Source organism: Molothrus aeneus, chromosome Z, assembly GCF_037042795.1.
Source record: "Molothrus aeneus isolate 106 chromosome Z, BPBGC_Maene_1.0, whole genome shotgun sequence".
Taxonomy (NCBI): Eukaryota; Metazoa; Chordata; class Aves; order Passeriformes; family Icteridae; genus Molothrus; species Molothrus aeneus.
In genome coordinates, this window is record NC_089680.1 from 32,701,434 (window position 1) to 32,716,656 (window position 15,223).

Sequence of the window (15,223 nt, forward strand, 5' to 3'; positions counted from 1 at the left end):
GTTTTTCTTTTCTGGCTGTTTTCTTTCCCAAAGAACTTCTCACTCATTCCAGTAATGGCATTCACTTTCTTATTAGTGATTCTCTTTCACTGTATAATTAACTAGTCTTTGGAAAATTCACAACAAAATATGGCATTGGTGGTAACAGATTCCTCTAGCTGTTGCATTCACTGTGCCATAATAAGGTTCTATTTACTCTTACACCTATACCTTGTGACAAGATACTTGGCAAATATTCCTGAGAAGTATAATCTAAACAGTACTTCCCACAAAGAGCATTGTCATCTGACATGGCCCCCTGCTGCTGATTGCTAGAATACCTGTCCCTTCTTATTACAATGGAAGCATCAGAAAGTGCATAGAAGGTGGAATGAAGGAGAAGGAATAAGGAAAGGGCTGAAAGTGAAAGAAAACAGAGACTGTATTAATTGGTGAAGACTTTTTGTTGTATACATTAAAAAAATAAAGGTATGAGAAGTTTCTTTGCTGGGAAGTTGTCTTCTTCAGTGGTATTTCAGAAATATATTCATGTCCTTATTGTTTGCAAGGCTCTTGAATTCTGTAACTTCTGTAAAATGAAGCCAATTTCCTTATTTTAACCAGCAACTGTTCATGAGCTGACTTTTTTTATTAACATACTAAGGCTTTAGGCTATTGCTCTAGGCCTTCCACAGTTGTGCAAAAAATATTACACCTGTCTTTTGGAAGCAGCTTAATTTTTTGCTTTAAAAAGGCTATGGATGAAACTAATATGAAAAGACTGATAATGAGGCAGCAAATATAAGAAGTAAATTAAGGCTAAAAATCTTTGATGTTCTCAAGATAAACCTTTTAAAACAGTTGATTCACATATAAGGCCAGTGTATTAAGTCAGGACTGGTCTGCACTTGTAGAGGGAGCCATTGACCAAGTTTAGAAGAGGAAAGCAAGAGGGAATTTTGAATTTTAGTTTCCAGTAAAAAAACAGTTTTGAATGTGTAATCTGATTCTTAGTAAAATCGTAATTCTAAACTATGTATTTCACTGATTAGACTAATCAAATCGTGGCTTAAATAAGAATAAAAACTATAAATAATTTTTTGCATAAAGCTGGGGATATATTTGCTTTGTTTTTACATACAGAGCAAAATGAATATTGTTAGTCAGAAAGGACAGGTATGTTAAATCTAAAATTGTCGATTGCAAGTGCTTACGTAATTGTCAATACCTTATTCACTTTAGCGGTACCCTGGGCAAGTAATACTTAAATCAACCAGACTGCGGCTGGCTCATGCAAGAAGAAAAGCCAGCTCAGTGCCCTGTGTCGAGCAGCCTCAATCTTTGCCAGCAACCATACAAATCCAAGAGAAGAGTGAGGAGGTGGAATTGGAAAAAGCAGTTCAGCCTTTGCAGGTGCAGGAATCCACAAGCCTAAAACAACTTCAAGATGTCTCCTTGCCTCCTAATGGTGTTACCTCTGAACTGCCCCGTGATAGCACTTCTCCACTCACCAATGACCAGCTTCAGCCAGAGACTGCTAGTGGAGTACAGGTTCCACCCCCTTTGCCTCCTCCACCTCCACCTCCACCTTTGCCCTCCAAGGAAGATGCCACCAAATCCTTAGAAAAAAGTGACAGCTTTGTTAAACGTCAGAGTGTGGAGAAGGGAGTCCAGCACTCTTCTGGTGTCCCACCAGCACATCTGTTTGATAGCAGTCAGCTAGTCAGTGCCAAGAAGAAACTTAAGAAGACTGGTGATCTAGAGGGTTTACAGAGGAGAAGAGGTAATGTTTTAATTTCTGCATATTTAATTTGAAATTTGTTGTTATTAATTTAAACATTGCAGTGCACATCAGTTCATTTTTTGAATTATTCTGTAGGAAAATGTATGCTGTGATTAATTTATTATCAATGGGAAAGTTATTAAATCCTTTTTAGCTGAGAGATGCTGGCAACTGTAACACTAGGGCTTTTATGACAGCATGGCATACTTGTTCAGTGGGAAAACACTTGTGAAATTGAGTCTACATTATCCCGTGTTAGACTAGATAGAAAATGGACTTAAATGCTGTTGAAAAGAATATTTATGTACCTACATACTGGTAACCCTGGAAATATTCTATGTTTCACCTGAAGATGCAGTGTTCTATTTAATAACAGAATAACAATAATTTTTATGTGGTCCTATTGTTTATTTTACTGACTCGCGTTTTATCTTGCAATTTTTTATAATGCACCTATTGTGTGTGCAGTTTTATATGCATCATAATATGACAAATATAAATTCAAATCAATTATCCCCTCTCAAGAATATTGTTCATGTCTGCAGCAGCACTCAACTTTACACTGACATGTTCCAAGTTTCTAAGTGGCTTCAGAAATTTCTCTCTGTATGACAGATAGGGACATTACAGTCCGTCCTTCCTCCTTCAAATGTGCAATACTGTATTCTTTTATATTTCTCTTTTCATTGTGTCTTTTCTATCTAGGCCTTTAGTAGGACGGACAAAGCTTGTTCCTAAATGCAAAACAGGTTTTAAAAAGCATATTGTACAATATACAAAAAAGAACCTGGAGATACATATGTATTGATAGAGAGGTGCTGCACAAATTACGTGCTAGTGTATGCAAAGTGTTTAAACTTTATTATACTTTATTATAATGCATTCTCTGAGGTGAAGATCTTTCCCACCTGTGGCTCTTACAAGAGCAAAAGCCTGATTTTTATTTTTGCAGAAGACTAGTTTCCAAATTAGGGATAAAGGAAGGATTTGCCATAAAGAACTGTCTCTGACTTCTTTGTTTTCATTAATTATAAAGGAAGACAATTTTTATAACTGTGCTGGGACTAGATGCCAGCAAATACGTGAACCCAGAGAAGTGACAAAATGCATGCTCTTGCAATTGACTATATTGCTGCTTCCCTTGCTAGCTTGTGGAAATAGTCATGCAATAGGTGAAATTAGCCTAAAAATGCAAGTGATAAGAATGGATCCCACAGTCCAGTACGTAAGACATGTACTCATTACCTAAGTTCTAAAGTAAAAAAAGGTGATGCAGTAAACACTCTCATTATGTTGAAATCCTTGCAGTTTATTTGACTTTCCTGAGTGCAAACAGAAAAGCCACATTGTTCAGAAAGTTTTTCTTTCTGATAGGAGGTTAAGTGGTTACAAAAATTACAACTGTCTGTATAAACCAGCTTTGCTGTGGTAATAAGGAAGATTATTTAGAAGCTAAAACAGTATTGGAGCTACCATTATACTTGTCATATGGGACTATCATATTAATAGTATGCAGGCACTTTTTGGTCTTGAGGAAATAAAAATTAAAACTGATAAAATTTTGTGAAAATAATACTGAAGGTCTTTTGATTTGCTGCAGTGAGTTCCCCAATGGATGAAGTGCTGGCTTCCTTGAAACGTGGCAGCTTTCATTTAAGAAAAGTTGAGCAGAGAAGTCTCCCTCCTTTTCCTGATGAAGATGATAGCAATAACATCTTGGCACAGATCAGGAAAGGGGTGAAACTGAAGAAAGTACAGAAAGATGTTTTGAGAGAATCCTTTACAATTCTGCCTGATACTGACCCTCTGACAAGGAGCATCCATGAAGCATTGCGAAGGATTAAGGAAGCATCACCTGAGTCAGAGGATGAAGAGGAGAGTTTGCCTTGCACAGACTGGGAAAACTAACCTGTAATTAAGCTACGTTTAAAGATAATATTTCTACAACAGTTTCTTATAACAGTAGCAGTTAAGCCTCAGGTTGTGCATTCTGGGAGACTTAGTAGGAATGTGACTAAACTGTCTGACATCCAGTGTGATAGAAATGCACATATGAATTGAGTATCACTGACTTTTCAAAGAATTTAAGGTTTATAATAAGGAAAACCTCTTTTTAGACAGTATGTTAGCCTTTTACTAGTTCCAGTACTTCTGTTGAATATTGACAGATGACTGCATAAAAAAACTCTATTTTATTTAGTCAGTTTGAAGGGACAGTTCCCGGTTTACCTAAAAAGTTTTAAAAGCAGCACAATCACTCTGGGACACACCTTATACTTACTTTCTGATTATTTCTAGCCTTGTAAAAATTGGGTATGTCTTATTTCAGACTGAGTAACTTCTGAGTGAAGGACAGTTAGGTTTGAATGCTGAACACATTGAAATCTCATGGGTTACCCTGAGTGGCTGACTTCTTATGGCCTGGTTTCAGTCTCTAAAATCTGACTTAATTGAATTTCCAGGCTGTAAACAGTAAATACACAATTTATACCTCTGCTGGTTATATGAATTCCATGAACTTGCATTAATACTAAGCTATAGTGCCTGAAAGTACAGATATCAGACTTCAGCAGATGAAATTAATGATTTCAGAACAAACCAAAAATTGGCAGGAGATCAATTTCCAAAATAATTGCTGCATCAGTAGCACAAAGATATTTGTGACCACAGCAGCAGCATAGGGCACTTCTCTGTGGTGGCTCTCTCATGTTACACATGAATGAACTTAAGTATCAGTGAAGGTTCCCACTAAACCTAAAATCTGAGAAACCAGAGGCATGACAATCTGAAAAGAAATTGAAAATCTGTTTAGAAAGGCTATTTAAACAGAATGGAAGACAAATATTTGTAATCCTTGCAACACAGTTAGCAGTAGAAAGAATATTATCTTTTTGAATGTTCACAATCCAGCATTTCTACCCTGGTTAGTTGTTAACATAGCTGGAGAGTGACTGTTGGTAAAGTGCTACAGCTGTTTAAAAACTGATTCTGACTTGGCACATCATCTGCTGAATGTTCTTGTGATTATGAAGTACTGTCTCAATCTGTTGCATTGGTGGGCTATTTTCAAATTATAATATTTTAATTTTTTGAAAAGGTAAATAAATGCTGCGTTCAATTCCTCACAAACTAGCCATTGGCCACCCTAATGATTTCACACTGTTTAATTATGGCTTGCTCATTCTATTCCATACCAAATGTACTGCTAGTTTTGGAGTTGAAACTCCAGGCATGGAGATGTGCTTAACTTCTGCTGAAACTCCAAGTAAAAATTATTTTTCTTTCATGTAACTTCTTTCTGTCCTTGTGTATTGAAAACTCCCACTACCACAGCTCTTCAGAAATCAAGTGACAGCTATAAGAAAAGACATGTCTTGGAATAACTTGGCTTTCTTAGTACAATTGCAATTAGACTGCAATCTCATTTCCAAGATAACAGATCAAATTTAAACTTTGTGATTTGACTTTGATTTTAGTAAATCTGTTTGACTGTTTAGGATTTTTTTGCATTTTTTTGGCAAAATACAAAGAAATTTTCCAAGACTGACTTAATTTTTTTTAAATTAAATTGGTTGACCTCCTAAGCATTTTACATTGGAAGTGTGTCTTAGAAATATTCTGTGGTCATTGCCACACAATGTAAATATATGTTTTTCTCTGCTATTTGCAGCCCCATAAAAGGAGTTCAGAATGCAGCCTGAAAATCACTGCCAGGTGGTCCCTGGTTGTTGCCTCCTTTTTACCTGTCTACATCCTGCTGAAGTCCTGTGAAATCATTTAGACCTAAAAGCAGTATTCAGTGTCAGTTCAGTGTCAGCAGTATGTGCTCCTTGTTCTTTACATATCTAAGACTTGCTTTCTCTTACCAATGTTGTATTTTATGACAAAAACAACCCTGTTAGGGTTGTTTTTAGGTGAGATTATTTAACACATAATAGTTTAGATTGAAAAATGGATGTAAAGAATAGCTCAGAAAATTTGGGGATATTCACTTCATCAAAAAATAGCTCAGAAACAGCAGAGATTGAGACAACTCAACTGAAAAAATGCTTTCCATATAGATGAGCATACTTGCTTGAAGATACAGACTGGTTTACTAGCATTCATGATACAAGAGTAAAGTAATGAAAGTCTGCTGTAGAAATAGCAGGCTAGTATTTTTTACTGTAAGGTTATCCACTTAATATCATGCTTTAAGATTGATCGACTGGTTTTTAACTTGTGCTACACATGCCAAAACAGTAGCATAGAGATTTTAGGTTGAAAACATGTTTACAGAAGTGTGTTGGCACATATTTTTTATGAATTATGCGTAATTATAAATATGTCTGTATAGGCTAAGTGTAATGCACATATTTGCCTTACAAAAGAAAGGCTAAATCTGATACAGTGATGTATATTTATTAAGTACCAGAAAGTTCCTTGATACATGTGAAAGAGGGAGTGTTAGTAGTGCTCACTGAAGTGGTTTCATTAATTATTGAAGTTTGAAGACAAAACTAACAGTAACTAATTCTTGCAGGAGACCTAGTAATTTCTTGTATTTCCTGTTCTGTGAGTTAACTTCTACATAAAGTTATGGCTAACCTTTTAAAGAGCAGTTCTTTCCAGACAGACACTCTGAAACATGTAAAAAGATACTGAGGCATTCTGTATATTGAAGTAGCTGAGCAAGCAGTATAAATATGTAGTAGCTTCTGTATGAAAAATCTGAGAGATTACTGGTTATCAAATGTATCCTGAGAATATCTGCATATGAGTACATAACAGTGCACCATAGTACACTAAGAGTACTGTAACTAATGCAGAACCTGAGTTCCTCTCAGTGGTGGACAAAAGTAACAGATAACAAGGGAGCTTTTGTTCTCTCATCCAGTATTTTGGGCCTCTTCAAAATCTAATCTGTGTTAACTGCCAGTAATACCAGAAGGCAAAAAAAAAAGTCCTGGTCATATGTGTGTTCTGGCTTCAGAGTCACTGTGTCATTATCCTGGGAGCAAAGAGAACCTTTGCTCAGTATATTGCACTGCTCACTATATTGCATGTTAGAATTGCCTAATATGTTGAGAATATCTGAGAATATTTGTACAGCAGTTTAGTTTTCAGATGTTCCTTTTTCTTTCTTTCCAAACAGGTGCTTGACAGCCACCAATGTGCGAAAAGAACCCCAGTTGAAGATTTACTTTTCTTCTGCATTTCTGAGAATTCAGAGCCAGCAGTTATGACCATCAATTCCACAGAAGGCTTTCTTTGGCAAAGAAATAGTCTTTCTTTGGCAAATAACTCAGTATTGGAAAAAAATGGCCTGAAATGTTAATTTCAGGTCACTTTTTTCTTTATTTGTTCAAACAAATTCTGGTTGGGGCACAAAACTAAGTTGTTAAGACGTGCATTTTATACTATCAAGAATGCCCAATTCTTAAGCACTTTTTATATTTGCGTTAGTAATGTATGGCCAGTTAAGTGAGGGGGCCATTTTGAGCTGGGAGACTACTTGCTGTTGGAGTAACTTGGGGGTTCTAAACCAGCTGTAAAATGGCCCCTTCACTGCACTGAATATCTCATGTGCTTGAAAATTCAACAAAATGGCTCCCTGCAGAGAAGCTTGCTGTGTAGCAGTCTGATATTCCAGAAAGAGAATTCCTAGTTGCACTACAGTAGCTGAAATTCAGTAACATGCAACTAAGACTTTTTTCTTCTTAGCTTGAAGAAGCATATTATCAGTATGAAAAGCAACAAGTGACCACAGCACAATGAGAATTAAGAGTTGAGTTCAGTACATATTCAAGAATGTGTTTGTTTCCATCATGATATATTTAGTAAGACATACTGCAGCACCTTTTTAGAAGGTCATGTTTAGTCTGACATCTTTTTAAAGTAGACATTTTCATGCTTTTTAAAAATATTTAGCTATGCTGAACCAAGTTAGTTATACTTTTATCATTTGTTATAAGAAGCAATATTTTGTAATTTCATACTTAAAAATATTTTTCTCTTTTGGTTTAAAATGGCTTTTGATTAGTCTAAGCAGCCTTCTTTAAAAAAAGATCAAAGCACTTAAGCATTCTGATAATTGAGTTGTGAAAATCATGCTATTCTTGCTGGTTTTCATTATTCCCTTTAGTGGCTGCAAAAATGTTTGTATTTCATACCCAAAAGCCTACTGGCTGAAAAAAGTTTCTTTTAATTCTGACTGTTTTATTTTTAAAGGAGAGTTACAACTTCCTCTGCAGTGAATACTTAGGAGTAGTCCTAAACCTCATGACTAATGGCTGCAGGCAGCTACTCTTACGATACCACAGTACCAAGAGGTATGTCAATACAGAGATACAAGTAGCCTTGTACCACCTAAAAACCTCATGTGGTATTAAAAATCAGCCCATTACACTTCTAGGAAAGCTGAATTTCCACTAGCATTTTGTTTTTACTAGTGTAACATACACTGTGTTTGAGAAATACACAGTCCCTGTCCTTTGTGTTGTGTGGTCCATTCACTGTTCTTCTTTTGACAGATAAACTACTTTATGGGGATCTGGGTTCTTTTAAGTGGAGTTACTCATTGCTGCTGTCGTGTAATGGAACATGTACTGTGTTAACATTTATAACAGGGGATTTCACGTCTTGCCGTTTACTTACAGAGAGAGGAGCAGGAGACCTTACCTTAGCAATAGGCTGTGTAATCTAAAGGAACCTCAGCTCTGGGACCCTTCAGTCTATTGAAGATGTTTTGCTGTGGCTATCCAAAAATTAAAGCTCTGTCAAACATCTCGGGAGGATTTTCTTAACCATGTTGCCTTACTTATAAAGTTAGTGAACATTGATTTTCAAAGCACCTGCGAGCAGCGTTACTGTAGAATTGTATAGATTTTGCTGTGTTAGTTGCTAGGTCTCTATTTTTCAGCTGTGTGAAACACCTGATACTGGCTTTCCACAGGCCTAAAACTTCATGATGCTTTTTTCTTAAACTTATTCTCTGAATTCTGTGCTATGTGGTATGGTTGCGAGCTGTCTGATGCTGTGTTCGTGCAGCAATAGCAGCACTTTCAAGGTTCATCATAATCATTCGACACTGCCTAGACCATCAGCTGTTTAGTTCTACATTTGTTTGTACTTTCAGTCACACCACACATTAAAACCAAGGTAATCAAATAAATTTTTGGCTGTAGCACAAAACAGAACTTTGATGTGAAATGGTAATGCACATTATACATTTCGTCTGAAACTTAGTGCTAAATTAAACAAGGAACTTTTATGTTCATTTTTTCCTATTTTCCAGCCTGCGGTTTTATTCCTTAGAGTATGCATACAGAACACTAGCAAAATTTCAAGCCGAGGAAAAATAGTGTAATTTTAAAGTATTTGTGCAGTGGTTCCCTTGCACAACACGTTTGTCTGCAGTTTACCACTGTGTTGTTATCTAAATAGCTCCATGCTGTACTCTACTACAGTTTTCAGATATGTTTGCCATGTGATCTGTCATCTTTGCCTTGAAAAATGTGTGCATGACTGATGAAAATTACTCTTCTTAATCTGTTTCATATTTAGCTGAAATCTTAGATTTCTGTAGTAGCTTAGTCTCAATAGAAATGGAGTTCTCATATGAGCATGTATTCTATGGCACACAAAAACTAGTTGTTACGCTCAGCATAGCAGTATGTATCAGTTCAAAACTGCCATCTTCTATGTGGAAAATGAATGAATTTTTTTCCTCATCCTACTCAAAAAAAATCCTGAATTTAAATCTCCATGAGTCACTAGATGTCACAATTTCATGTAATTTTCACTTTGATATAAAAATTGTGCATATGTAGTGTACACAGGCTAATGCATAAAAGGTACCATCTTCTGCCATATGAAATTTTCCAGTGGGATGGCTACTGGAGAAGAAGGGGAAAGTTTAGTATATTTATAAGTAACTTAGGGAAATCATGACAGTCCTGTGTTGAGGTCAGTTCCTCCACAGCTGAGAAATGCTGTAATAATTGTGAGAAATCTTGGCAAGCATCACTAAGGAAAAACACGTAAACATGCGCAAGGAAAAAGAGCCTCCATAAAAAGACCTGCCTATTGATATTTTTCATTTTATTGTTGTGGCTGCATTGTTCTGTTGCTAGTTATTTATCTTAAGTAGTTTGTCAGCTTTTTGGCTTTTTTCTATTTTTAGAAACTTATTTCTTTTTTGAAATTAGAAGTTTTACTATGCTATAACATCCAGTGAAGTAAAGATTTGGGATGCATAATGTCTATTGTACAAATGCTTATGTAAGGACTGGAAAACCTTTTATAAATGGGAACAAGAAACTAAATACTCGGTTTCTGCTAAAATAACCAAAATGTAAGGTAAACAGCAATAGTCTTGTTCAGAAATTGAATTTATATCAACAAGAATTTCATGTTCTCATTCGTGGAGGTTTCCAGATCCTTTACAAATGATCAATAGTCTTACTCATTTTACTGTATTTTCATGTTAGTTATCTGTGTAGGGTAGATGAAGGCTTTTTTTTTTATTCTTTTCAAACATCACTTCTAAGTTTTGCCTGGTTTTGTTTGTTTTTTCTTTTTTTTTAATCTGACAGTCTGCATTCTATACCAGACACTTGTAAAATAAATTAGTATGATTATATATTGTGTACTTTTGTGACTGAATTGGGGATAGAACTCAACATACTTCACTACGTTATTTGTAAAGAATCATTTTGAGTATAAGCACTATATTCTGTACTGTTTAATAATACAGTAATGATAGATGCATTATTGAAGATGCAACTTATTGAGAAGAGGAGGCAGAAACATTATTGGTTAATGTTATCCTTATTCCATTTGTTGCACTGAATTTCAGGAGTGTAATTTGTAAATCAAGTTTGCTCATGCGTGTAATCAGATTTTATTTTCATTGTAATGCTTATGTAATTAAATTACCTGGATGTATTTCTGGTAATGATTTCATAAGCATGGACAATATGTTGTTGATGTTTCGCACTACAGAATTAATGTTAAGAACAAGCAAAGCTTCTTGCAAAGAAAAGGAGTAACAGAAGCACCTTACTGGGAGAGCATGTTGCATGATTTCAGTCCTCTTGGAGCTGACAGACAATAGGTCATCCTAAACTTGACTGCAAATTGCTCTTTGGTGTAATAAGCACATCAACATTCTGCTATCAATGCTATCAACACAATGGCTATTCTTAACCTATAAATATACTGTAATTTAAGTTTTCCTACAAAGTGAATTTATATTTAATTGCTGCCTAATACATAAATACTTAGAATTTTTAGGAGGGTCGAGGGAGGGCGGGCATGCCAATATATTTGTGGGAGGGGCTGTTGCATATATGGGTCTTTGTACTTCCCTTTCAGTTTGACTGTTAATCCAAAACTCACAGCTCTGGCTTTGGTGAATCTGCAACCTGACATTTATGTATTTTTATTGTGATTCAGGTCTTCTATATTCTGTTGCTCAGAGCTTCAGAATTTGACAGAAAAGGTCATCTTTCCATTCTCAAATGTGAATGCTCTGTACCTCTAATATGGAAAATGACCAAGCAATTAATTTTATTCTGCTAAGTTTTTAATATTAATGTGTAGAGCATTATCTAATGCTCATTAACCAGTAGTGTGTCCATTGAAAACAAGTAGAAAGGATCATACGCACCATTTTGGTGTGTATAGTCCAAACTCTGCAGAGACTTTATTCCAGAGTCTGTCGCCTATCCAGGAATTTGTTTGCCATAAACTGGCTTGATTTTCAGAGTATAAACATAGTTTTGACTTCCGAATTAGTTAATAGGTGTTGGCATTGGGGATATTCACTTAACATCTTCCAGCGTGTTGTTGCTGTTGTTACATGTTTTGAATTTCATTTTACGTGTATAGAAATGCATCATCATGAAAGGAAAGCTAAAAAAATACAGATGGCTGCAAGTTGTCTTACATTAATGAAGCCAGTGAAGCTTAATGAAACTAACTCCTTTGTTAAGCCTGTAGAATAAATAAGAAATAATGAAAACAAATTTTCCATTTACTAGCTTTGTGCAATATTATCATTAGACTAAGACACTACTAGCACATTGTGCTTGGCTTTAAGAAAGTTCTTTAATTCCATTATATTCAAAAGGACATATTAAATGCATATTTTATTGTAAAAACTCTGCAAATTTACTATGCCTGAAAATGCTCAAAGTTACTAAGTATTAAGCACAAGTATGTTTAAAAAAAGTTTAGTAACTAAACAAAGATTTCTAGCAATACCTAGAAACTAAAAGAAGTTTTAATCGTCTGCTTCTTGGTCTTTTTTCTTTAGTGCAGCTTTTCTGCAGTGCAAGTTTATTGCTGTGTATTTCATGGGGTTTTATTATCATGGTTCAGAAATTTAAACCTGTACGCAAAGTACTGCATTCACCTTATTGTACATGCAATGTAACATCATACTCACAGTTTTGGTGCTTTAAAATTATTCCTCTTTTCTTTATTAAAGGATATTTATTTGATCACTGTCTTGGTTTTAACTTTGATTATATACTAGCATTTAAAAATACTTTTGGTACAGTTTGGTTCCCACAAAAAACAATTTCAGATCTAATTCATTTCAGTTCCCATTGGTATTCTTACAATTCCTCAAATTCTCTGTCATGGTTTAATGGTAGGTGGTTGCTTCTAAGCTATGTTGCAGCATGGAATATTTGTAGCTAGGTAACATCTTTGTAAATGAATCCACATGAACAATATAAGTATTACAGAAGAACCTTGCTCCTGAATGATGCTGGGTAGTTGTGCATAATTACAAAGCACATCCACTTTCCATCTCTTGATCAAAAGACAGAAACACTCTATCAAAAAGGGTGAAAGTTTAACTACTGAAATGTTAAGAGCTTGGCACCCTTATTTACACCTACCATGTCCCTCACTAGAGTTCCTAGGTGTTTGTGAGTAAGTTCTTCCTTTTATTGCTCTAGCCATTTTGTGTTATTGTTTATGTAGACCTGTGTCTTGCAAAAAAAGGTGTCTTTATATTGTATCTCTTTTCCCTTTTGCTTCTGTGTTTTTGGTGCAGTGCAGTAGTTCTATTTCTAGCTGGTTCCTTAACATGAGGAAACGAAAAACCAGTGTATTTCTGAAACAGGAACTTTTTAGTGCCATTACAATCCTGAGAAAACAAGAAAAAGGATGTTTCAAAGAGTAACATGAAACCAACTTTGTATTTGCAGTGCAAATCTACATTGCAACATGTCTTGTACAAAATTCAAAGCTGTCTGACATTGGTTTCCTAATGGTGTTTTTCATGCCAGGTAATAATGACTCTTAATTCTGGGTTATGGAAGAACATGTAGAACAAGTAGAAAATGTGCTTTGAAATAATCAGTTCTTTGATTGTTGCTGACTTAAGAGAGAAGAGAGTTACATTTGTGTCTGAGGTCTGTTCCTAAAGCTCTGGCAGTGTGTGATCTTGATGTGGGTGCCTGCACAGGTTTTGCTCTGCAGGACAAACTGATGCTCCATCACATGGTTCTGTTTGGCACTGGCTTCAGTAGCTAAGTTGATTGTTATTTTTATAACTCTCTACAGTGTCAGTACAGGTTGGAAGTGAATTTAGTGTATGCATCAGGATTGCAGATGAGTCAATGTAATCTGTAGGCAAAATTAAAAGGCAGTGGTATGCCATGCAAAATAAGGCCTCTTTTTGGTACAACACAGAAGATGAAAGAACCATTTTTTTTTTCCTGCTTGTAACATGTCAGATGTAAATCAAAGGTACATTGTAAATAAATACTCAGTGGGCCACAATGACTCTGAAATAGGGGAACTACTGGTACGTGCAGGGTTTGTCTCTGTTCCACCTCTTAATGCTCAACAGAGGCAGTAGGTACAAGGGAAAGAAGTAAAAATGGAAGGTGTATTTTGCAGATTTTTTTTCCAAAACTTATGAACTGTTGCTTTTCTCAGCAGTTCTTACTGCTGTTTCCCATCATAGGGAGAAGCCCATTTTATAGGCTTCATTCTTCCTGCAATTGGAGGGAGCTTAGAGGAATCCTGGACTGCTACAGTATCTCTGAATCTTGGGATCAGCAAGCCATAAGCATGTCACTGCCACCACTGCAGCTGGAGATTTATGCTCAAGGCAAAGGTCTAAATCTACCATTACAGAGTTGTGCACACTGTGTGTGCTACTGTGTTTTTTACCATTTATAAAGGAAGGTTATAATGTCCATAAAAATGGATAAAATGTGGTCTTAAACTTTAGATATGTACCATGTCAGCCATTTAACTGTTACAGGTATCACTTTGCTTGCACAAACTGCCCTTCAGCAGCAAACCATCCCAGAGGTGTTCCCAAGAAGCTACAGTATCATCACTGTGTAATGTACCTTGCTCACAGAAGTGCTGCAAGTATCTGTCCAAATCTCCATCCTGCAGAACTGATCCCACAGAGAAGCATTTCTGCCTTTCCCCCTTTGCAGTAAGATTCTCAGTCTCTAATTACTTTCTCTAAACTTTATACAAATCTTCACCACAGTCATGCTCACTGCCCAGATTTTCATCAGCTCAAAAACAGCACATCTCCTTTGAACTGTTGCCTCCACAGGAAGGGCTGGTGGATAAAAACAGGCACAGATTACTCTGTGCTGTTAAAGCTGCTGCCTCTGTCGTTGCTGGGGTTTACTCATCATTAATCAACCAAAACTTTGGGAATAAAAGAACCTAAACCAAAACAAAAGTTATATTCACATTCACACTGTATCTGCTGTCTTACCCCTTTTTCCTATTGTAGTTTTGTGCTGTTTCTGGGATGTTTGTTGTATTGCTTTCTTGTCACTCATTCCTCACCATGGAATGCAGCAGCCTTCTTGACTTCTCTGAGACATCTCACTATACCCCACATTGCTTACATAAGACTAAGCACATTCACAGACTTTCAAACATAAGTCACTGTTTACTTCATTCTTGCATCGTGACAACTTTTCTAATTAGCATCACATTCCCTCTGTACATTACTGTTTAAAAGTCAGGAATAAGGAAGATTGAAGAATCATGCAATTCATACAAAGGACTTATATTAACTATACTTTTTCTTCCTCGGTACTTTATTTTAATCCCATTCAATTTCAGTAAGAGTGTAACTGAGTTGTTAGCATACAAAATCATCAGTGCATGCTCAAACTGCCATGCATGTTAAAAGCACAATTTAAACACCAGTAACAGACATTTATGAATCAACTTCTTTTGAAGCACCATAAAAGGATGGCCATTTTCCCCCCCCACATGCACTTGGCTGTGAGTAAAATGACTGTTGGAGTGGATAAAATCCTGTGAAAACAATTTGACAGAAAAACCACTGCACACTGCTCTTGGTTTCTAATGACATGTTAAAAAAATGTCTTAAATTGGCATTATAAAGTAATATTTATAGTATCAAAAAAGAGAAAGCACATATCCTATATTTCTGTCGATGGCATACATATATTT

General features: G+C 35.9%; 1 protein-coding gene across 1 annotated transcript in view; it reads left to right on the forward strand.

The window, feature by feature from the left end:
- JMY (junction mediating and regulatory protein, p53 cofactor) overlaps nucleotides 1–12,249 on the forward strand; it is a 66,560-nt gene extending 54,311 nt beyond the window's left edge. The window contains exons 9-11 of the mRNA XM_066569180.1: nucleotides 1,222–1,762; nucleotides 3,363–3,673; nucleotides 6,897–12,249. Of these exons, the coding sequence (XP_066425277.1) occupies nucleotides 1,222–1,762; nucleotides 3,363–3,670 (849 nt within the window). The 3' untranslated portion in view covers nucleotides 3,671–3,673; nucleotides 6,897–12,249. The remainder of the gene's footprint in view (nucleotides 1–1,221; nucleotides 1,763–3,362; nucleotides 3,674–6,896) is intronic.
- Nucleotides 12,250–15,223: the final 2,974 nt, after the last annotated feature.